Below are 23,268 nucleotides of genomic sequence, written 5' to 3'. Positions count from 1 at the left end.
ATTAGTGTGTAGATGTATAGTGGTTTTCTGTAGATTAGTTTTGTATCTTGCAACTTTACTGAATTCCTTAATTAGTTCTAGTAGTTTTGTGGTGAAGTGTTTAGGGTTTTCTATGTATAATATCATGTCATCTGCAAATAGTGGCACTTTTACTTCTTCCTCATCAATTTGGATGCTTCTTATGTATTTTTTTTCTTATGTGATTGCTATGGCTAGGACTTCCAATACAATGTTAAATAAAAGTGATGAGCGTGGACAGCCTTATCTTGTTCCCAATCTTAGAGGAAAAGCTCTTACTTTTTCACCATTGAGTATGATACTAGCCGTGGATTTTTTATATATGGCATTTATTATGTTGTAACATGGTCCCTGTAAACCTATTTTGTTGAAGGTTTTTATCATGAATGGATGTTGTATGAATTTTATAAATCTATTGAGATAGCCATATGGTTTTTATCCTTTTCATTATCAGTGTGATGTAGCACATTGATTGCTTTGTGAACATTGTATTACCCTTGTTTCTGGAATAAATTCCAATTGATTGTGGTGAGTGACTTTTTAAATTCAGTTTGCTAATATTTTGTTGATTTTTGCATATATGTTCATCAGAGATATTGACCTGTAGTGTGTGTGTGTGTGTGTGTGTGTGTGTGTGTGTTTTGTAGTGTCTTTACCTGGCTTTGGTAGCAGGGTAATGGTCTCACACAATGAATTTCAAAGCTTTACTTCCTCTTCTAATATTTGGAAGAATTTGAAAGAACACTTATTTTTTACTTTTTTTAAATGAACTTTTTTAGTTTGTTTAGATTTATTTATTTGACAGAGAGAGAGATCACAAGTAATCAGAGAGGCAGGCAGAGAGAGAGGGGGAAGCAGGCTCCCCACCGAGCAGAGAGCCTGATGGGGGGCTTGATCCCAGGACCCCAGGACCATGACCTGAGCCAAAGGCAGAGGCTTTAACCCACTGACCCACCCAGGCGCCCTGAAAGAACACTTATTAACTCTTCTTTCTTTCTTTCTCTCTTTATTTTTGTTATGTTATATTAGTCATCATACAGTGTATCATTCGTTTTTGATGTAGTGTTGCATGAAAAATAGGTATTAATTCTTCTTAAATGTTCGGTAGAATTCACCTGTGAAGCCACCATGTCTTGGACTTTTGTTTGTTGGGAGATTTTTTTTTTTTATTAACATATAATGTGTTATTTGCTTCAGGGGTACAGGTCTGTGAATCATCAGTCTTAACACAATTCACAGCACTTACCATAGCACATACCCTCCCCATTGTCCATCACCTAGTCACCCTTTACCCCTGACCCCCCCCTCCCCTCCAACAACCCTCAGTCTCTTATGGTTTGTCTCCCTACCCGGTCCCATCTTGTTTCACTTTTTCCACGGCTTTCCATATGATCCTCTGCCTTGTTTCTCACATTCCTCATATCAGTGAGATCATATGATAATTGTCTTTCTCTGATTGACTTATTTTGCTTAGCATAATACCCTCTAGTTCCATCCACATTGTTGCAAATTGCAAGATTTGGGGGTGTTTTGACGGCTGCATAGTATTCCATTGTGTATATATACCACAACTTCTTTATCCATTCATCTTTTGATGGACATCTAGGCTCTTTCCATAGTTTGGCTATTGTGGACATTGCTGCTATAAACATTCGGATGCACGTGCCCCTTCAGATCACTACATTTGTATCTTTAGGATATATACCCAATAGTGCAATCGCTGGGTCATAGGGTAGCTCTATTTTCGACTTTTTGAGGAAACTATTCGAGTTTTTGATTATCGACTCAATTTTATTGCTATTAGTTCGGTCTCTTCACATTTTCTATTTCTTCCTGATTCAATTTTGTAAGATTATATGTGTCGGGGAATTTATCGATTTCTTCTAGGTTGTCCAGTTTGTTGGTATATAATTTTTCATAATATTCTTTTATAATATTTGTATTTCTGTGGTGTTAGTTGTTATTTATCATCCTTTATTTTCGATTTTATTTAATTGAGTCCTCTCTTATTTCCTTGATGAGTCTGGCTTAAAGTTTTATCAGTTTTATTTATCTTTTCAAAGAACCAGCTCCTGGTTTCATTGATCTGATCTAATAATCTTTAAGTTGCTATTTCATTTATTTATGCTCTTATCATTATTATTTTCATTCTTTTACTGACTTTGAGCTTTGTTGGTTCTTCTTCTAGTTTCTTTTGGTGTAAGGTTTGGTTGTTTATATGAGATTTTTCTTCTTTCTCTAGGTATACCTGTATTGCTACAAACTTTCCTCTTGAAAATATTTTGCTGCATCTTAAAGATTTGGGATTGTTGTCTTTTCATTTATCTCCATTTATTTTTTTATTTCCTTTGTTATTTCTTGATTGATCTATTCATTGTTTACTAGTGTGTTATTTAGCCTCCATGTAATAGTGTGTTTTCCCATTTTTTTCTTGTGTTTGATTTCTAATTTCCTGCTGTTGTGCCTGGAAAAGATACATGATATAATTTCAGTTTTCCTGAATTTATTGAGACTTATTCTGTGGCCTAACATGTTATCTTTCCTGGAGAACATTCCATGTGTACTTGAAAGAATGTGTATTCTGCTGTTTGGGGATGGATGTACCTCTTAGAAATAGTGCTAAAATATAGTAAGATCTGAAATCCCCACTGCCTTCACAGTGTATTAGGCATTGAGCAAGATTTCAGAAGCATGCATATGAAATAGATCCTGTCCTTAGTTCTGATAAGAAGTCTACACTGACATTTCTAAATAAAATCAATGCTGTTAAAGGAAAAAATATTTCATGTAGCAGGGACTAAAAATGTACATAGGCACCTCTTTAATGATGTAAAAGGTGGATTCTCAGATACCATGATTGTGTCTATAGACATGTATGTTGAAATGACACTAGAAAAAGACTGGTTATCAAAGTAAGAGATTTTAGAACCTTAATTTTCAGAAAAAGAACACCTTTGAATAATACATTATCAGGCATGAATTTGTGATAGTAGGTTGTCAAGTAAAATGGAGATAAGGGACATTGGAACTAAGGGGAAAAAATCATACTTTTTTTTTAGCCAATATTTTTCAGTTTTAAAGCTTTTCATTTTTATTTTTATTAATTTATTTTTTAAAAGATTTATTTGTATTAAAGAGAGACAGAGCATGCAAGTGGAAGGAAGAGCAGAGGGAGAAGGGGAGAGAGAATCTCAAGCAGACTCACCACTGAGCATGGAGCCTGACTTGGGGCTCATTCCCATGACCCATGAGATTACCCCCTGAGCCGAAATCATAAGTAGATGCTTAACCAATTGAGCCACTCAGGTGCCCTTTAAAATCTTTTTAAATTAAAACATTGATTGCTTAGGTAACCCTTTTTATGAGTAGTTTGAAAAAATGTTCTTCATTTAATTTTGATAATTCCTCCTGGGGGTTGCTATCTTAGTAGTGTGCATCGAAAATCAATGATGAAGGCGAATTCCCTCATATACAATGCATGCATATTTACAATAAAGGTAGATATTTAAATTAAAGTACATCACAGACAAAAATACACACATAGCCTGTTGGGGGGCGGGGGGGTAGGGAACAACTGTTCAACTTTGAAAAAGTTCCACTCCTCTATTAACCTATATTAAAACCCAAAGTGGTAACTTCAATTTAGACTCTTCATGATTTTCATAATCTTGCTATACATGCTTAGAAACCCACAACAGATTTTGGTACAATGAAGATTTTTCTCTGCCAAATAAATGGTAGGCTTAATGTTATTATATTGTTAGTATTTTGTTTTTATAGTAATATTATATTGTTACTATTATTTCTCTTTAATCTCTACTTTGGTCTTTTTCATCCTGTGATACCCACACTATTCCAGGTCAGTTTCTCATCACTCTGCTTTACTGTGAAGGAAAGATACATAGTTCCAGGAATGATGGTTACTATTAATCTGGCTTATTGAGGGTGTGTCTCTGGAGGAAACATTATGGTCACTAGTTTGGAACAGTTAACACGGGTTACTATTGCAAGGAGAATATAACAGGACTGATTCTCTTCACTCATGCATTTCATTTCATTTAAATCAAACTTCAGAAAACACAAAGGAAAGAGTCCTAATTTGAAATCAATAACTATCACTTCAAGTTGGCTTCTTTTTGTGGAAGTGTATTAACGTCTTTCATCCCCAACTCATTAGTCATGACAGGCCGTATTTCTGTTAAGACCATAACTTTTGTAACTCATTGCTTTTGTAATTTGTTGCTGCTTTTTCTTTATTTTGGTCTTTATTTTATCTGTCAGTGAATCCTATTGAAATGTTCCTATGTAACTTTGGATTATACTCAATCCTATTGCTCCATCATGTCAGTATTTCTCCTTTTTAGTCTTCCTATTGGCAGAGTTTTAACTTTTCCATTGTTATATATTTATTTAGTCATAATTCATCTAATGATCTTTCCTCCTTTTTATCCACTACCATGGTCTAATTTTTTTTAATGATTTATGTAGTTAAAAAAGAGAGGGGGAGGAGGCAGAGGGAGAGAAAGAATCTCAAGCAGACTTCCACTAAGTGAGGAGCTGCACTCAGGGTTTGATCTCATGACCCTGAGATCATGACCTGACCCAAAATCAAGATTCGGAGGCTTGACTGACTGAACCACACAGCCACCCCTACTACTGTCTGTTATTTAAACACAGAATTTTTTTTTTTTAATGTGACCCAATGTCACTTTCTACCAATTTTGGATTTTCTTTTTCCTGTAGAGCCTTAAATATTGCAGAAATTAATATCTCTCTTTATCATATTTTCTATCTTTCCTGAAGTAAAATATTAAAAAATTAAATTCATTGCTAAAGCAGCCCTTAAGTCCTTTGCTACTTATTTTATCTTCTCTCTACTTATTACATATGAAATTGTTTGCTTTCATATTAGTCATTTGTCTACTCTTCCACCATCTGCACTAGAATATAAGTTTCTTGAAGGCAAGGACTCTGTCTTAGATATCATTGTTGTCCAGCACCTAGAAGGTGTGTTTGGTATGTTATGTGTAAATATTTGGTTATTGACTCACTATCCACATAAAAAAGAAGACTAAACTTAAATATAGAACTTCAGTGTCTATAACCTTTATCATAACTGGAATTATCATTTCGTAAATTGCTCTTTTTAGTCTGCCATACATTTTGAAGCATTGAAGTCACATGAATAGATCTACATATATACTATATCAATGTTTCTAATGTTCTCTACATAACAGAGCCTGTACTTTTTATTGGAGAATTCCTATCATATAAGTTATTTGGATCTGTTTGTTGAATAATTACCCGTGCAACGTGTGTCTTTTCTCTTTTTTCTAAAATGCCGTTTTGAGATGGAAATATCACTTGAAAATTAAAACTTGCTTGAACTTAAATTTCTTACTGAACTTTGAATTTTTCCGAAAATAAAGTCTTGCTAAAAACTTGTCTTTATCCAGAAACCAAGGAAGAAAACTATGGAAAGTTCTAGCAACAGTGATAGTGATTCGGGCACGTCATCAGACACCTCAAGTGAAGGCATTAGTAGTAGTGATTCAGATGATCTAGAGGAAGATGAAGAAGAAGATCAAAGTATTGAAGAAAGTGAAGATGATGATTCTGATTCAGAGAGTGAAGCACAACATAAAAGTAACAACCAGGTATAAATAATTTATTGGAAGTATCACATAGTATTCCTATTCAGGAATTAACTGGTTTATCTTGATTCTCAAAGTCTATAAAGTTTAAAGGTAATCATGTCCTTAGTTTTTAACATTTGCACAAGAAAGGAGATGGAGAAACATTTTTAAAGGGACATTTGGTATACTTTTTAGTGAGCTTTATATAACTATTATAAATCATTAGCACTTTTTAGAGTACCTTTTTTCTCCCAAGTTTTACTGTTTGATATTCTTTGTTTTAGTAGATATTGAGAAGTTGCGTTTTTATTTTTATTTACAGGTGCTATTACATGGTATTTCAGACCCAAAAGCAGATGGACAGAAAGCAACTGAAAAAGCCCAGGAAAAAAGAATACACCAGCCATTACCTCTTGTGTCTGAATCCCAGACTCACTCATCATTCCAATCCCAGCAGAAGCAGCCTCAGGTTTTGTCACAGCAGCTTCCATTTATTTTCCAAAGCTCTCAGGCAAAGGAGGAATCTGTGAACAAACACACAAGTGTAATACAGTCTACGGGATTGGTGTCCAATGTGAAACCTTTATCTTTGGTAAATCAAGCCAAAAAGGAAACTTACATGAAACTCATAGTTCCTTCTCCCGATGTACTTAAAGCAGGGAATAAAAATACCTCTGAAGAATCTAGTCCTTTGACCAGTGAAATGCGATCCAAACGGGTGAGTGAAAAATTATTTATAGAAGAATTTTATCATTAGAGAAAGAGCTCTTATATAGTCTTACAATATACAAGTTTAAATTAAATTCTGCTCTTATTTCCATACTTCATTAACTACCAGGAATAGAATTTGCACATCAGAAAACTAGATTTCTCTGATTTTATATTTACATATATATCTGTTTAGTATTTATTTGGCAACACAGTCGTGTCATTTTTTCCCCCAGGTATAATGATTTAGTAGTAAGGGGAGCAATATGTTTGGTTAAGATATACTTCACCATTACTTTTGTTTAAGATCAGTGTCCCAACTCCGGGCTCAATCTCACTACCCATGAGATCATGACCTGAGCCAAAACAAAGAGTCAGACCTGACAACTGACTGAGTCATCCAGGTGCCCCACCTTTTTCTTAAAGAATTTTTTAAATATTTATTTATTTATGTTAGAGAATTCCTTTGCTGTTTTTAACAAATTATATGAAATACAAAATAGTTTGAGGAATTTTATTTATACAAATACAGAATCACTAATCAGAGACTTTTTTCCTTCTCTTTATTTTCTTGCTATTGATTTTGTATTATTACATAGTCTACACTCTTATGTCTAGTAGAATTCTAGTAATTAAATGACCAGTGCCTTTTATTCTAGAACCAATCTAAGTAGAGAAAATATATTATGTATGAACACAGTATCCTGTCTGTTGATTACAAAAATTATCATTAGGATTCCTAATCATTAGATAATACTTGTACAGCTCCTGCTGTTTGCTATTGTTGTTTTAAGTGCTAAGCATGCATTTACAGACACTAACATCTGTACCTACTACTAATATTATAATGCCCATTTACAGACAATCAAATTGAAATTCATATAGTTTAAATCATTCCCCCAATATCACACTGCTAGTTAGTGATAGAGTTAGAATTCACATTTGGGCAGAGTAGCACTAGAATCCTTGTATGATATGCTGCCTTTCTTTCTAAAAAAATTTTACAGTGCCCTTGTCTATTAACTCTTATTTTGCTGTGAAGAATTTAAGAACAGGGTCAAAGTAAAAAAAAAGACTTGAAGAAGTATGGCTTTTTTGAGAATCTAAATGAATCGTTCTCAAGCCCAAGTATACATTAGAATTACTTGGAAAACTTAAAAAAAAAAAAAAAAGAATAACACCTTAGAACCAATGAAATCAGGATATCTTGTGTTAAGACTAAGTAATTGCATATATCAAAAGCTTCCAAATGTATAGCCAGATTTGAGAATCTCTGATCTAAATGGAATGACCAGCTGGGTGTTGGACATTGGGGAGGGTATGTGCTATGATGAGCTCTGTAAATTGTGTAAGGCTGATGAATCACAGACCTGTACCCCTGAAACAAAGAATACATTATATGTTAATAAAAACATAAGGTAAAAAATAAAAAATAAATAAATGGAATGACCAATGGTATGCATTGCATATGATAACTTATAATACACTACTCAATCATAAGGAGGTATTATTATTGACTCTCCATGAGTAAATTATGCAAACTAAAAATTACATTGTTTGAGTTACTTTAATTTTTTATTAATGTGTATCCCACTTTAAGATAAATTATAGTGCGTACCATGAGTAACTTGCATTTTGAAGGGTTTCTCATTTTTCAAAGAGTTTCTTAAATGTTTCTTATTTGAAGAATTTTATATGACTGCCTATTAGAAAGTCACTTACTAAACACTTGCTTAATAAATGTAACCAACCTAGACTTCCTACACATATGAATTTATGTAATTCTTCCAAAATTGTGTGAGGTAAAGAAACTAAGATTTGGAGAAATTAAGTCACTTGCTAGCATCACAGAACAAGTAAAGAGCAGAAGGATTTTAAACAAAGGTCATCCTTATATCAAAGCCTATGATTAAGATGAAATAATTTTGTTTTTCTGAAGTGATAATGGTAGTTCATGGGAAATATTTTATTGAATAGATCTTCACATTAGACTCAACTCTAAATGACTTAATCTACTTTTCAGGGTACCTAGTATTGAGTTAAAGTGTATTTTATAAATATTTTTCTTAATTGGCTTTCTTTATATGACAGATAACATATAGAATTTTGCTTTATTCTTATGATAGTCTCTATTTCATGTTACCTTCCATGTATCTGCCTCCTCAACTAGTCTGTGATTTTTTTTTTTTTTAGTATTACCTAATCATTGGTTCTTTCCATATACTTATACTATAGACATTTAATTCAAATCAATATACATTAATTGGATTTATATACCAGTCGTGAGTTTCCTTTATCAAATTTTACCTAGAGGATTTTTTTTTGTGGACTGCAGAGACTTGGTAAGGGCTGGGGGAAGAAGAACTTGGAGGTAGGGGATTGTTTTAAACCTGTCTTCCCATACTTTTATCATCCAAGGGGCTGTCTAAGAACAGCAAGACATTTGCTGCTGTGCAGTTCTCAATTTTCTTCCTTCCTCCTTTTGATGTTCTACCCCCAATATAAAAAAGCACAACATATTTGCTTTAAAAGAGTAACTGCTACTACTCTTTTGGTCTTTAGGTATTTTTGAAAATCTTAAGGTGTCAATATATGGAAAGTGAGTCTTTAGAATTATGGAGTGAGAAGCAATTTCAGAAAATTAAAAATAAAACTCAAGGGCAAGGTTTTGTTTTCATGATTGTTTAGATTCTATGTATTTAGAAGGAAAACTTATTACCTATAAAAAAAAGAGTACAACATGATTATATGGTCATAATTTTGTTCTAAGAAATGAAAATATGCCAAATTTTTCTGCTGAAAACTTAAATCAGTGTATATTAAATATGAAGGTAAGTACATTCTATATTTACTTATATATAATACACAATATTTGTTATATAAATATTAAGTAAAATTATGTTAATGTATTTTATATAAGAATTTTGCCTTAAAATTCTTTTTAAAAGGTAAACACAATTATTTAGCGTAAGTTTCCATATTTTATTCACTGAATAAATACTAATTAAGCACTTTCTTTTTGTGAAGCATTGCCTTAGGTATGAGTTATTATGTGACAGTCTTTGTTTACAAAGTGAAGTGATACACTAAAGATGTTAAATAAGATAAAGCAGTTTATATAGGAATTGCATACTGCTTATTAGTACTGCTACTGTAAAAGATTTAATACATAATTCTATATTGCATTCCATCTGCATGTATACTTCTGAAGTGCCCATCACAAATTTCTACCTACTAGAGTGTTAAGAGCCCTGCTCCAAGCTGACAGCACTGTTGATTTTAATTTTAAGGCAACCATTTTCATTACATATTTTTCATTCTGAAATTTAGTTGTATTTCTAGTAACTTAAAATACTTTAATCATTCTACTCAAGTTTTTATTTTTTATTTTTTTTAAAGATTTTATTTATTTATTTGACAGTCAGAGATCAAAAGTAGGCAGAGAGAGGAAGGGAAGCAGGCTCCCTGCTGAGCAGAGAGCCCAATGCGGGGATCGATCCCAGGACCCTGAGACCATGACCTGAGCCGAACGCAGAGGCTTAACACACTGAGCCACCCAGGTGCCCCTCTGCTCAAGTTTTTATATATTAATTATATATATTTAATAAGGTTCATCTTATTTTATTATTTTCAAGAAGATTCTGAGAACCAAATAATATTTTGTTTCTTATGTACAGATGTAAATTTTATGACTTAGTGGCTTACAAATCAGTTTTTTCCAAGAAAAATATAATTTTTCTAAACTGTTTTATTACACATTTTTCACTGCTAATGTGCTAAAGGCACTCTGAGGTAGATCCCACAGAATGTTGAGCCAGAAGTCCCAACAGTTCATATCATTTCTGCTGCAGACAGTACTGGGTAACAAATAGGGAGTTCAAAGGATAGATAGAGACAATGAGTGCTTCTGGCTGGAACAAACATGGAAGGCTTATTGGGTGTAATTTCGAAGAAGGAACGAGATTTCATCAGCTTGAGATTTGTAAGAGGAGGACGTTTTAATTAGTAATTTTTTTTTTAAGATTTTATTTATTTATCAGAGAGAGAGAAGGGGAGAGAGCAAGCACAGGCAGACAGAATGGCAGGCAGAGGCAGAGGGAGAAGCAGGCTCCCCGCTGAGCAAGGAGCCCGATGCGGGACTCGATCCCAGGACGCTGGGATCATGACCTGAGCCGAAGGCAGCTGCTTAACCAACTGAGCCACCCAGGCGTCCCTTAATTAGTAATTTTTTTAAAAAAGATTTTATTTATTTATTTGACAGACAGAGACCACAAGTAGGCAGAGAGGCAGGCAGAGAGAGGAAGGGAAGCAGGCTCCCCGCTGAGCAGAGAGCCCAATGTGGGGCTCAGTCCCAGTACCCTGGGATCATGACCTGAGCCGAAGGCAGAGGCTTTAACCCACAGAGCCACCCAGGCGCCCTAAGAGGAGGACGTTTTACACAGAGAAAATTATTATAGCAAAATGTGGAGGTAGTGAAAATATGACTTATACAGGGCATGACAAATAGTCCCGTTTGACTAGAAAGTTGTATTAGTGCCTATTTGAAAAGTCATTTGAGTATCAGAATTACGTATTTAGGCTTTATAAAGTTGCTAATGAGAGAGGAAACACTAAAGCTTTTAACCAAGGAGCTCATATAACAAAGTAAAGGCTTTAAATTGAGATTTATTGGCATTGGCATATTGCATATATTGGGATTTATGTGGGAAGAAAGGAGGTATGGCTTAAGTTTACATAATGTTTTAATGAGATAGGGATATGGCTGACTTGGAGGAGAGAAAAGTAAAAGATGTTTTTCGAGTTTCAAATTTAGGTTATTGAGACAGTGGGAGCAATAATAATGAGAGAGGTCACTCAAGAAACCTATGTTTTGAGGGGAGAAAGGCCAATTGAATTTTAAACATATGTCTAGCCAAGATTCAGCAACCAACTAGTCATTACTGCCACTAATTCTAAGCACGTGCATATTGTGATTTAAATTTGTATATGAGCAGCTGTTGTCAGATATAGAATGCAAATAAAAATAATCTTTGTTTTTATGGCACATTGTTGTTTTGTTTTTTAACTTATGTTTCAACAGGAACAATATAAACAGACATTCCCAGTGCAGTTAAAGAAACAAGAGTCATCCAAGAGCTTGAAGAAGGTTATTGCAGCTTTGTCAAATCCGAAAGCAACCTCTAGTTCACCAGCACATCCAAAACAAACAGTAGAAAACAACCACCCTAATCCATTCTTGACAAATGCACTTTTAGGTAATCACCAACCAAATGGAGTTATTCAAAGTGTCATTCAAGAAGCTCCTCTAGCACTTACTACCAAAACTAAAATGCAGAGTAAGATTAATGAAAACATTGCTACTGCAAGTAGCTCTCCTTTTTCCTCACCTGTAAATTTGAGCACAACCGGGAGAAGGACCGCTGGCAATCAGACAACTGTGATACCCTCCGCCTCTCCCATAGTGCATCCTCAAGGGAAGGAAAAAGTGGTTAGCAATAATGTAAACACAGTAAAAACACAGCTTCACCCTCACCCTGCAAAATCTCTAGTGGAACAGTTTAGGGGAACAGATTCAGACATTCCCAGTAGTAAAGATTCTGAAGATTCAAACGAGGATGAAGAAGATGACGAGGAAGAAGATGAGGAAGATGATGAAGATGATGAATCTGATGACAGCCAATCAGGTTATTTTCTATTTTAAAATTTGAAGTATTTATCTAAATGCTATGTGGACCAAAACAGTTAAAGGAGGTTCTTAGTTCACAGACCTGTAGTCATTGTCATTCCCTGAGTTTCACACAGCTATGAGCCTGTCCATAGTAGGCTGGTAAAATATTGGAGTGATTGAAATTGGAAATCCTGAGTTAAATTCTCAGCTTTGCTACTCATTTAACATTAAACAAATAAAAACTTTAAATGAATATAGATGATGCATAAATTAATAGTGAACTTCACAAATTTGCTTAATTTTCATTTAATTCATGACCATTCATTTGTCCTTTCTTTTTCATCTCTTCTGCTACTTATTTAAATGTGTCAGTAGGTATTTTGAATGAAGGATGTAAATTTGTAGTCAGTCTTTTAGAAAGCACCAAAATCCTAAATCGCTATGAATTATCCATTAGGAACACAGAATTTATTTAATAACAAGTAGAGAGCTCCTTGATTTTATTTTGATTTGCTTTCTTGTTTTTCTTGTTTTTTTTTTTTAAATTTCTTTCTGTTTTTCTTCCCCTTAACTCTCCTCATTGTTCTACAGAAGATTGAAAGCATAAAATATAAGATAACTTAAATTTTATATACAAAGGTGAAATATATATTATAAAAATATTTGGATTTGTTATGGTCAGCCACAAGTCCAGTGGTAAATTTTCTAGCTGTCAATATGAATAGGAAAATACAGTCAGTTATACAATTTAAAGTGTCTAACGTAGAAACAACCTACTTGCTCAGGGGGGTAAGAACAAATTTTCCTAATAATATTTTTCTTGGGATTCCCATAAATACAACTTTGCATGATCAAGTTTGAATATCATTATTAATAACTTTCAAAGGCAATTTTTATAACAAATTTCAACATAGGCAGATGGTACTACACAATACGTGATTCCACAAAAATTGTTATTCTGAGAACCTTTAAAATACATTGCAAGTATCAGACCTGTGTTTATCGAGTTTAATCCAGGAATAAATAATGCCCATCTATAGGAAGAGATGCATTTATAGGACTACATTCCTAGACCAAACTTAAATTGTTAAAACATTAAATGATCCCACATAATCATTTCTGCAACCTGGTCTTTTGTGAAGCCTAAGAAGCCTGATGAGGTCTTGCACTTAAATAAAATACAAGCCAGAAAAGCCAAGAATCTCTCAGAAAATGGTTTTCTTTTACCTCAAAGCCCACATGAAGAAATGATGGTAGTTCCAGACTTTTCTTCCTTATACTGAACCTAGTATACTTCTTAGGAAGTATACTAATAGCTTCTTAGGAAGCTATAGGAATCTATTAATTTAAAGAATCAATTCTGTTCCCTCTGTACCTTAGTTTCTCTATTAAATTAAAAATGATTTTGAAACCACTAAGCAGAACTCGTCATATGAATAGTGTCATGTGAGAAGAACTGGTTTATGATTAAAGTGTTGAGTAAAACCGATACTTTTAACAAAGGATTCTGAGAATTTGTAGTCTGCATACACTGTACTCAAATAGCTTGTTAGATAGTAATTTTTACATGAACTCTTCAGGAGAGTCGCTCAGTTGAGTTCAATCACAGATGCTGATTCCTAAACTATTCCATTTAGATACAAACTGCAAATGTTGGTGATTATCTAGTTATAATATACAAATGCTTCTTTTACTTCCCAGAATCAGATAGTAATTCAGAATCAGATACAGAAGGATCAGAAGAAGATGATGATGATGATAAAGACCAAGATGAATCAGATAGTGATACTGAAGGAGAGAAAACTTCAATGAAACTGAATAAAACAACTTCCTCTGTCAAAAGCCCTTCCATCAGTCTCACAGCTCACTCAACACCTCGTAACCTCCACATAGCAAAAGCCCCAGGCTCTGCTCCTGCTGCCTTATGTTCTGAGTCCCAGTCACCTGCTTTTCTTGGCACACCTTCTTCCACACTTACTTCAAGTCCACACTCTGGTACCTACACTTTATTTTTATTATTGTAAAGTAGAAGTCAGACCATAGCAAGAATTCTTATTTATACAGTGTTCTGGGGATGACCTCATTGAAATCAAGTGTTACAGCTAGATGCAAGGTTGGCTAAGAAAGGTCAGCATGTATTTTCCAAGGATATGACCCATTACCATTTTTATTCTGTGCTTTCAGTTTAAGAACCTGGTTGGTGACAGACAGCTCTTGATTTCGAATATTTTCCTGCTTTTGTGTTCAGTTTATGTCTCTAGAATTTAGAATTTGACTAATAGTTGAGCTTTTTGTACTTGATTAAAGTGAGTTCCCTTGTTACTTAAGATACAGTTGCATATCTGCCCAACACATAGCCCAAAAGTCGTTTGAGTTAGCGAGTAGCATTATTATTTCATTAACATGCCACATCTTTTTTTTCTATTTGACCTTTTATAAACTTTTAGAGGTCTTTATTAAAAGTTTTTACATTAATATTCCAAAAGGACTTTTTGTTTCTGTTTCAATAGCTAAGAAAATATAGAGTTATATAGGACAATATCATGTTGCCTTACTTATTTCACGCTTTCTTAGAAATGTCTAGTTTTGCTTTCATTTGCCACAGACCAGTATGATATTCTACTAATTTAAGAAGCACATATTTGCATTTGTGAAACTTGGCTGTTGTCTATGAAGAATTTTGCGTACGATCATAATCCTATTCTTTTGTACTTTCGGTTGAAAGATCTAGTAGTAGTTTTGACTATGGATTTATATGAACATAGAAGTTATATTATTTTTAAGTGTGTGAGCCAGCTGTTGAAATTTTTCAGCATCTTAAAACTCATATTCTCAAAGATAACAACCGTACCTGGTTTTCTGAAACCTCTATCTACAATTTTCCTCCTCCTTCTTTAGCTATTTCTTTAAATACAAATTGAGAGGGAAGCTATGTATTTTTACCTTCCACTGTATTTTCTTTAGAAAGACCAGTTATTCTGTCATGCAGCCCAAAGAAGAGAGAAAAAAAAAATCCTCTGTACAGTATGTTTTGTTGCACATCATCTAAAAGTAGCCTACGAGTTGCAGAAATACCTTAAGTAATTCAAGTTATTGAGATGTGTTATTTAAAGAAAAGTTTCAACACTATCAAAAACTTGTCTTCTATATAAACTAATCTTTTATGTTAACTGGATGAATTTTCTTGAAGGCACTTCCAAAAGAAGAAGAGTAACAGATGAGCGTGAACTGCGTATCCCTTTGGAATATGGGTATGCAAAATAAGACTTCTCTTTTTGCTTTGCTACCACATATTTATGTATGTTTGATTTCTCACTGTATCTCACTCTCTGCTAATTCATAAAAGAATTGAATATACTGCATAGTATTTATTAGAGCAGAAGAGCTAGAGTGAAGGGCAAAGAAGTTGATATGTCGGAAAACCGAAATTAAGGCTCACTGCAGCATTTAGATGGGATCAGGCAGCCAGTGCGACTGGGGGGAAAAAAAGCAAGAGAAAATCATGTGGCAGAGGGGAGGGCATAGACACAGTTAAGAGTATGAGAGGTTTTTGCAAAGATAGAACTAAAGGACAGTAAAAGTCACAGTGGGCAAAACTGGGGCACTTGAGCAGAGTGTGGCTAAAATGGACTAATTGGAACTGAGAAGTTTTACACTCAAAGTAGATGATCCTCAAGGAGCAGAGAGCCAGGTTTATGGCACTCTTTTCACCTAAAGCTTCTCAGATGTAAAAAATCATTACACATGGATACATGTTACTGAATTTGTCCGAATACCCAAAGGAATACCAGTGAATGATTTCTAAGAAATGTAATGGAGTTTAATATTTGTAACTTGAGACTGATTAATTTTTAGTGGAATCATGTAACTAAAAATCTAAATAACTTTAATGATAAATGTATCTGAGCTGTATGATTAGGGATTTGTATTTGTTTTATTTGTATTTTTTATGTTGTCTAAAAAGCATGTATTCTTAACTTTTTTAAAGCTTTCTTAAAACTAAATATGTTATAACCCTTATTTCTGTTATGTGTAGCTGGCAAAGAGAGACAAGAATAAGAAACTTTGGAGGGCGCCTTCAAGGAGAAGTAGCATATTATGCTCCATGTGGAAAGAAACTTAGGCAATACCCTGAAGTAATAAAGGTACATACTTTTCACCAAATAATATACATTTGGTGCCTTTTAAGCATGTTTATGGAAAAAAGGTGCTCTCCTTTCTCAGATAAAGTTCCTTGATACAAAATATTCTCTTGTATGGGACTAAATATACTTAACTTAAATTGATCTTCTCTAAATCCATAGCCCCTTGATAGAATATACAAAACATTAGTGTCCTGAAGAAAGCTCTACATCAAAGCTGGGTTGTAATTATTAAAACCTGAAGTGGAAAAATATGTGATTTTTTCAGTATCTCAGCAGAAATGGAATAATGGATATCTCAAGGGACAATTTCAGCTTCAGTGCAAAAATAAGAGTGGGTGACTTCTATGAAGCCAGAGATGGACCGCAGGTATCCACTTTTTAAAAAGTATAGTCTTTAAACCAAAAAGTAGTACCATAACCTAAATGAAGTAAATTTCACTACACTCTGAAGCATTGCCTTTTGTTAGTTGATTCATATAGCTATACATACAACTTTGTGGTTAACACTCACCAAGGCCTCAATATACTATATTCCAGTAACAAGGAGCTTTGACATAATAGATGTCTTTTTCAAGTTTTTTAAGTCAATATTTTCCTGTTTATTTATTTTGTCAACAATTTTACAGTTTATACAGGTATAAAAGTATCTGCATGTTCCCGTGAAATATAGAAAAACATTAGTTCCCTGAAAGGTAAACCAATTTAAAGGTAAATTAATTTGAATAGTGAAAATATGTTGTTAGACGTCAGTCCAAAGGGGAATAAATATGCCTTAGTTTTATGGAAGGATCTTGTCCATCTGATTATGCCATGCTACATGATCCATTGTCACAAGTTTGGTAATTTGAAGTGAGGGAAGTTTCCATAATATTAGGTGAGTGAAATTTCTGCTTTTTACAGAAATTGAATTTTTGAGTTAATTGTATGGATTTCTGAAAATATCACCACAACTCCCTTTTTGCCTATGGGTTAAGTATAAAACCTGACCAATCAGCACAAAGAACCCACCAGAGACATTTCATTTCCTGCGTGTTTCCTGTAGGATTTTGCTTTTGTTTCTTACTTGGATTCAGCTGCATAGCTTATTATTCCCTTTAACTTTATCAGCTCCATTGAAAGAGGACCTAGTTAAGGAGTGAGGAGACCTAGATTGTTGTTAATCTATGAAATAGACTTTGTGAATTCAAACATCAAAATAATGCCTCCTTTTCCCTCAGTTTCCTAATCCGCAAAGTAGACTATAATAATTTTACTTCTGCCTCATAGGATTATGGTAAGGTTAAAATGAGATCATATGCTTGAACATACTTCAAAAGATTAAATTGCTCAGCCAACTGAAGTTGATATTTTCTTTCTTGATTGGATCTTTCTTTCTTTTGGCCTATTATAATGCATAGAAAGAAATGTTTTCTGTAATAAATATTTTCTAGTTTGAATTGGCAGGTTCTTCCATCTTATCTTACCCTCTAATTTTATAGTTAGAGAAATAAAAAAGGCCTTCCTAATTCTGCAGGAGGTTTTTTTTTTTGAGACCTCAAACATTAAGGGAACTTTCCAAGATCACACAATCTTAACCAGGCAGAGACATAACTAGAACTTGGGTTTCTAACAGTGTTCTTTTACCTTCACCATATAACCCATTTTCATTATTATCCATGACTTTTTAAGGAACAAGTTATGTCCAGTTCTACTAGTTTCTTTCCTGGTAATTCTAAAATGCTAAAATATATTTCTCGGAGGCTCAGCTTCTTTATTGAAATATTTTCTAGGATTTTTCTCTGTTTATTTTTTAAACTTAAAAAAATTTTTAAGGCACCTGGGTAGCTCAGTCGGTTAAGCGTCTGCCTTCAGCTCAGGTCATGATCCCAGGGTCCTGGGATTGAGTCCACATCAGGCTCCCTGCTCAACAAGGAGTTTGTTTCTCCCTCTCCATCTGCCTCTCTCCCCCTTGACGTTCTTTTGCTCTCAGTCTCTGTCTCTTAATAAATGAATACAATCTTTGAAAAAAAAATTTTTAATGATTTATTTATAAAAAAAATTTTAAACGTACACTAAATCTGTTGTCAAACAGATCCTCAGAATTTGTTATTATACCCACTTCCATATATACTGGATCAGTTTTGTAACACAGAAAAGTTAGAAGATAATAATTTTATTTAAAATTCTGACATTTTTTAATCTTTGACTCATGGTATAAATCCTGACTTGTCTTATTTATGCCAAAGATATCCTTATGTTTTAAAGTTGAATAGATTTTTGTTCTGAGAGGAAAGCTAATTGCTGTTCAATACATAAAGGATTTTTAGTTTTGTATCAGTGATAATTAGACTTAATCTATAAAGCCTCATTAGGCAGACTAAAATGTTCTTTGACATCCATTCACTTTTTATTAAACATAATCAGTGTTTTCCAAATGTGTATTACTTTGTTGAGAGATCAGTTCATCAAGGAAATATGATGAATTACTAAATTCAGAATATGTTAAGCTGCCAGCATTTCAGCAGACTGCTAAGGGAAAATATTAGCAATTTTGAGAGCACTTCTGTCAGTTAAAAAAATTAGCAAGTTGGATTTGTTTCAGGATACTTTGAGAGAACAACAATTAAAGGTAGGTAATCCAAAAAAAGTTCAGTTAATTAGTGAGAAATGTATATAGTATGTATAATTGTAGAACCATATACATTTCCGTATATTGTATGATGAATATGTATCAGCATATAGTTCATTAGAAATGTATATAATTTTGTGATAACTTTCTATGAAAATGAACAAAGATTATATATTTTTGTTAGAGTAATTATGATGTGTGATAATTTGATTACCCTAAATTTTGTGGAAGATGTGAAATACAGTTTGGCTAAGCCACTGGTACTATGCAGAAGTGATCTGTGTGTTTTTACAATATGTCTGCCTTTATACAAGTTGTGGAAAGGGAATGATGACTGTGCAGATAATGAAAAACAAAACTGTATATTGAAGGATTTGGAGGAAATGTGTCAGAACTTTAAAATGATAGATGTAATGGTTGGTGGTATAGTAGATCATTTTTTTTCTTTCTACTTCTTGTAAGTTTTACATTTTCTAAAATTTGCTTGTATTACATACAATGTGAAAAACAATTTTATATAAAAAATATATTCTTCTGCCCTTCCTAATAAGCTAAGCATTCAGTTTTCCAAATGCATGGAGGTTTTACATAATGATTTTGAATATTACTGCTACAGTTTTCCAAGCTTCTTTTACCTGTTTTGGGTGTTTGATAGCAAGTGAAATGCTATATTTGCAGATTTGTTATGATTCTTAGTCACTTTACTAATAAACCATTTGCATTGAAAAATATTTTTTCTTTTTTTTAAAATTTTCTTTTTTCTTTTTAAGATGTTATTTATTTGATGGAGAGAGAGACAGCGAGAGAGGGAACACAAGCAGGGAGAATGGGAGAGGGGAAAGTAGGCTTCCCGCTGATCGGGGAACCCAATGCAGGGCTGGATCCTGGGACCTTGGGATCACAGCCTGAGCTGAAGGCAGGCACTTAACAACTGAGCCACCCAGGTGCCCCCGGAAAATTTTTTTCTTGTCATATTTTTCTCTTTTCTTGTAAAGTTATCAAAAATAACCAATATTCTGTAAGTTCTGACTTAGTTCAAGGTATTTCAAAAATTTCAGCAGTGGTATTGCAAAGCTCTGTATTTTACAAATAAAATTTAAGAAATGATAATTTCTACTAGAAGATAATTCTAGTCTGCTGTGGAGAACCATGGTTATTTTAAGTTATTTTGCACTCAAGGTATTTCTGAGCTTAAGATATATATATATATATATATATATATACACATACATGCATACTATATTTGCTAAGAGCAAACATCTGAAAAATATTGCAAACATCTGAAAATGTGCGCATAATACAATAAGTATGAGCGCTTATGTTTATTGAAATTTAAGTTCATCATTAAAGTACAATAATCTAATGATTGCTTTCACAAAGTAAGAAAGAAAAGCCCTTGCTTAAAGTAAATAGAGTTGACACAAGAAATGGGGATGGGGGGGACCCTTAATCTATTCATTATCAGTGTTACTTATCTCAGGCTACAAATTGTGGAAAGAGATTTGTAGACTCAGCTATTTGTCAGTGTCTTCTGATACTTATATGCCAATCACTTCCTGCAGGCTTCTGTGAAAACAATGATTTTAGGGATAATAGGCTTCATGGAACAAAATGAACCCTCTTATAAGGCCATGCTTTAACTGGCTGGCTACCTTGTGATGAAATTCTGTTAACTATTTTAGCCAGTGAAACGCCTTTGAAAAGAGGATAAGGTAAATAGATTTCTTACAGACTTCTGCTTTATCACATTATAAAGAACTTGCTGAAGCAAATATGTATCGTTTTCATTTTATTTTGGTTTTGGGTGTCAAGGATAATAGATAGTTAGGATGAGCTCAACATATTTTGGTAAATATAAAATAAGATTATTTTTATTTACCTAAATAAGGTATTTAGGTAAAAAGTTTTCCACACTTTTATTAGGAATATATGAAGGCTTCAAGACAAATTATTAATGACACAGATTATTTTGAAATATATGATTGTCTACTTTGAAAGTATTTTTTGTGAATTGTAGAAAACATTTAAGCATAAGCAATTAAGTTTATTTTTGCAACCAGTAAGTTCATTAGCATAGATTAATGAACGTTTACTGTTATTCAGGATAGAAAAACAAAGAAAAGGAAAGAAGCAAAGAAGGAACAAGTTAAAAGTGACTTAGGAAATGCTGCCTATTCTATTCGAGATATATATTTTTTAAAGAGATTTTTTTTTTCTCTTTAATGGTGTAAAGGCAGGAGAAAAGAAAAATATTTAAGGTTCTTACTGTAAAGAGCCTTTTTCTTAGTCATTTAATCAATAAATATTTGTGGCAAATACTTAATGTGTCAGGCATTTTTCTTCCAGATAAATTTTCCCTAAAGGCATTTTCCATAAAGAAAACTGTGAACACATTTCAAAAACTACAGAAATGAAATCCTGTCTTTGAAGAAACGAAACAAAACTAGTGTTTGTAGAGAAACTGAAGAGTACAAAAGACATAGAAGTTACGGTCACTGGCTTTGAGAAGATAAAAGCGCTGAGTACAACGCTGTCCAGCAAAAATCAGGATTTTGTTAGTAAGGAGTATAGGGAGGCTTCACAATAAAGCAGACAACACACAGTCTCTGGCAAGATTGTAATGCTGCTAATTATTTCATATAAGTAAAGAACAAAAGATTGGGAGTCAGCAACCAGGGTTCTAATTCAACTCTGCTGTTAACTGTCACACCTAATGCAACATAGCTGTGGGCATATGTGGACACTGAGAACAGTACCAGAAATCTAAAATACTGAAAATTTATGTCACTAATTTACCAGGTAGGATTTTTGACGGCTAGGCAAGGACCTCTATACTAGGAGGGCAACTGTATGAATCCTAAGTGTAGAGCTTAAGAGGTATTTGAAGATCATGGCTCTTAAGAGGGAAACCTACTGTGAGTAATTGGAAAGCATGGCCAGCATTGTGGAATAACTGTATCAAACGACATCTTTCTCAATGGTTTTTTAGTAGGTAACACCCATCTCCCCAGCATAGATAATCTTACTCTTTCACATCTTTGAAATGTTATTCAGTAAATCATATTAATAAACTATATGATTACAGTAGATTAAGAATCCCTAATGCTGTAAAGTTTGTGATATGTGAAGCTCCCACTACCTATCTCTGGCACTGTAAAGTAGCTAAAAGTAGACATAATGCTAAATTATGAAATAGGTGTAAGAAAATTCAACAAAATTTTGATTTTTCTCATGATATTAACATTAGCATTTTTCTTAAAATGGGAAGTTCTGTCAAAAATATTTGATGCCCTCAATTTGCTTGTGCCCTAAGATTTTTTGAGACTCCTGACAGGGTAATTCAGCATCCTATGTTACTTTGAAAAACTGAGGCCTCCTTTTCTAGGCCTTAATTTCCTAATGTATGTGAAGGATAGAAATCAAAGGATGTCTTTAAGATCAGTTCCCTTTTATGTAGGACATTTGAAAAGCTTTTTAATTAACTAATTTTTAGGAAGTAAAGGATTCAGAAAGTATACTAATTTTTAGGAAGTAAAGGATTCAGAAAGTAAAGGATTCAGAAAGTATACATACAAAGAAAAGGTAGTGAGAAAAATCTGTTTTGTTTACTTGAGCTGTGGTTACATTTACTGAAAATTACTTACCCAGAAATCAGTCGGGTAAATGATCAATTCACCAAACGATTAAAAAAAAAAAAACTAACTAAAATTGTCAGACCAAATACCTTAATGCAGATTTAAAATAGTCACCTCAGCTATTATACTACCAGAGGCAAGGACTGGGATAGAGAAACAGGTCATATTCCAGAAAAATATTAAAGTTGCTTCATTCACTTATATAACATTGAGCATTGGAAAAGTATTGGACATCTCAAGTGTTAACATGGGAATTGGACACTTAATGGCCCAGGACTGCAAATCCATGCTGAAATTACTGCAGCAAAGTGTTGGTGATACTCAGCTTAAAAAACAAAAACAAAAACTCAGTAACTTGACAAATAGATTACTCAGTGAATTGACTTTTGGTGGACTGGTTTATTTCTTATATACTCTTTACCCCCAAAATAAATTAGCATGTAAGTATATAAAATCAAACAAAATGGAATCAACGAAAGGAAAACAAAGACAAGTTATGATATCCAATTGAAGCAAGAATGAGATTTGAGAATGCATTTCATTAAAACCTGAGCATGTTGCTGGCAAACCAGAGATGGACTTAGCTGTCAGGAGAGTATGGAATCCTGGGTAGACAATTCAGTGTCTATAAGATAAAGTGAAAATAGACCAATTGCTCATGAGATGTCCAACTGTACTTTAGAGTATCTTTTATGAAGAGTAACAGAAATGTTGGGAGGCACCTGGGTTTCTAACCAGCGTCTGCCTTCAGCTCAGGTCATGATCCCAGGGTCCTGGGATGGAGCCCCACACTGGGCTCCTTGCTTACAAAGGAGCCTACTTCTCCCGTTCCTCCCACTCCCCCTGCTTG

The 23,268-nt window shown here is 33.7% G+C and overlaps 1 protein-coding gene across 20 annotated transcripts in view; it reads left to right on the top strand.

Moving 5' to 3' along the window:
* The window catches only part of BAZ2B (bromodomain adjacent to zinc finger domain 2B), a 314,188-nt gene that overhangs the window by 203,970 nt on the left and 86,950 nt on the right, over window positions 1–23,268 (top strand). For 14 of the 20 annotated variants that reach the window (XM_032355671.1, XM_032355672.1, XM_032355673.1 and 11 more), the window contains 7 exons: window positions 5,475–5,675; window positions 5,977–6,372; window positions 11,443–12,046; window positions 13,732–14,025; window positions 15,221–15,281; window positions 16,067–16,175; window positions 16,441–16,542. In XM_032355671.1, the coding sequence (XP_032211562.1) occupies window positions 5,475–5,675; window positions 5,977–6,372; window positions 11,443–12,046; window positions 13,732–14,025; window positions 15,221–15,281; window positions 16,067–16,175; window positions 16,441–16,542 (1,767 nt within the window). The remainder of the gene's footprint in view (window positions 1–5,474; window positions 5,676–5,976; window positions 6,373–11,442; window positions 12,047–13,731; window positions 14,026–15,220; window positions 15,282–16,066; window positions 16,176–16,440; window positions 16,543–23,268) is intronic. The other 6 variants (XM_032355687.1, XM_032355680.1, XM_032355685.1 and 3 more) reach the window with 2 other exon arrangements.

Source organism: Mustela erminea, chromosome 8 (assembly GCF_009829155.1).
Source record: "Mustela erminea isolate mMusErm1 chromosome 8, mMusErm1.Pri, whole genome shotgun sequence".
Classification (NCBI taxonomy): Eukaryota; Metazoa; Chordata; class Mammalia; order Carnivora; family Mustelidae; genus Mustela; species Mustela erminea.
This window is presented reverse-complemented; position numbering and strand designations above follow the sequence as displayed.